The sequence below is a fragment of the Rhincodon typus genome, unplaced genomic scaffold, assembly GCF_021869965.1.
Source record: "Rhincodon typus isolate 14 unplaced genomic scaffold, sRhiTyp1.1 hic_rhity00009940, whole genome shotgun sequence".
Lineage (NCBI taxonomy): Eukaryota > Metazoa > Chordata > Chondrichthyes > Orectolobiformes > Rhincodontidae > Rhincodon > Rhincodon typus.
This window is the reverse complement of record NW_025975578.1, coordinates 1,180-2,136: the sequence shown is the minus strand read 5'-3', so window position 1 is coordinate 2,136 and position 957 is coordinate 1,180. Positions and strand designations below refer to the sequence as shown.

At 55.4% G+C, this 957-nt stretch overlaps 1 protein-coding gene across 1 annotated transcript in view; it reads right to left on the bottom strand.

Moving 5' to 3' along the window:
• The window catches only part of LOC125482411 (mitochondrial carnitine/acylcarnitine carrier protein-like), a gene marked incomplete at its 5' end in the record, with an annotated part of 5,703 nt that extends 5,448 nt beyond the window's left edge, over window positions 1–255 (bottom strand). Inside the window, one exon of the mRNA XM_048594482.1 lies at window positions 138–255. Coding sequence (XP_048450439.1) covers window positions 138–255 — 118 coding nt within the window. The remainder of the gene's footprint in view (window positions 1–137) is intronic.
• Between the last annotated feature and the right edge of the window lie 702 nt (window positions 256–957).

Genomic DNA, 957 nt, shown 5'->3' with positions numbered 1-957 from the left:
GCCCGCTCCCTCAGCACCGACCCTCCGACAGCGCCCGCTCCCTCAGCACCGACCCTCCGACAGTGCCCGCTCCCTCAGCACCGACCCTCTGACAGCGCCCACTCCCTCAGCACCGACCCTCCAACTGATTACCCTACCCCTCAGTAAGGTGAGCCCGGTGCCTTTGTAGATTCCAGCCAGTCCAGATCGTTTGTAGAGTTGCTTCACACAATCACTGGGTCCTGAATATTTTCTGTCACCTCTCCCTGTCTGCACCTACTCCACCGCGAACAAACAAAAACCTCACTCGATCACCCCTCTCAGTTTCCTCCTGCCCCTGTGTGCCATAGCCCTGACATCTGCCCCACAGCATGAAGTTGTAACTGTACCAGCCCCCACCCACTTCCTCTGGCAGCTTGTTCCATACACGCACCACCCTCTGCGTGAAAAAGTTGCCCCTCACGTCTCTTCCCCCCTCTCACCTTCAACCTATGCCCCTCTTGTTTTGGACTCCCCCACCCTGAGGGCAGAAGACCTTGGCTATTCACCCCATCCATGCCCCTCATGGGTTTATAAACCTTTATAAGGTCACCCCCTCAGCGTCCGACGCTCCGGGGAAAATAGCCCCAGCCTCTCCCTGTAGCTCAAACCCTCCAACATCCTTTTCCGAACCCTTTCCCAACATCCTTCCTCAGCAGAGCGGTCAGCTCAGAGACACTGAGGCCACACCTGGGAATGCACTGGCGAACGGTACTTCAACCGCAGGGAGCCGGAAAGTAGAGATCGGGGACAGCAAGATTGGAAGCCTCGCTCTTTCTCTCTCTCTCCTCCTGTTTCCGCCCCACAAACAGCGGGAACGAACATTTTAAAAATGCAACCATTCACTTGGGGGGAGCGGCAGTGGGTTGTAAAGATATCTCTGGATGTTGCAGACTCAAATTAGCATTTAAACGCTCAGGATAAAATCTGAAGGGTTTT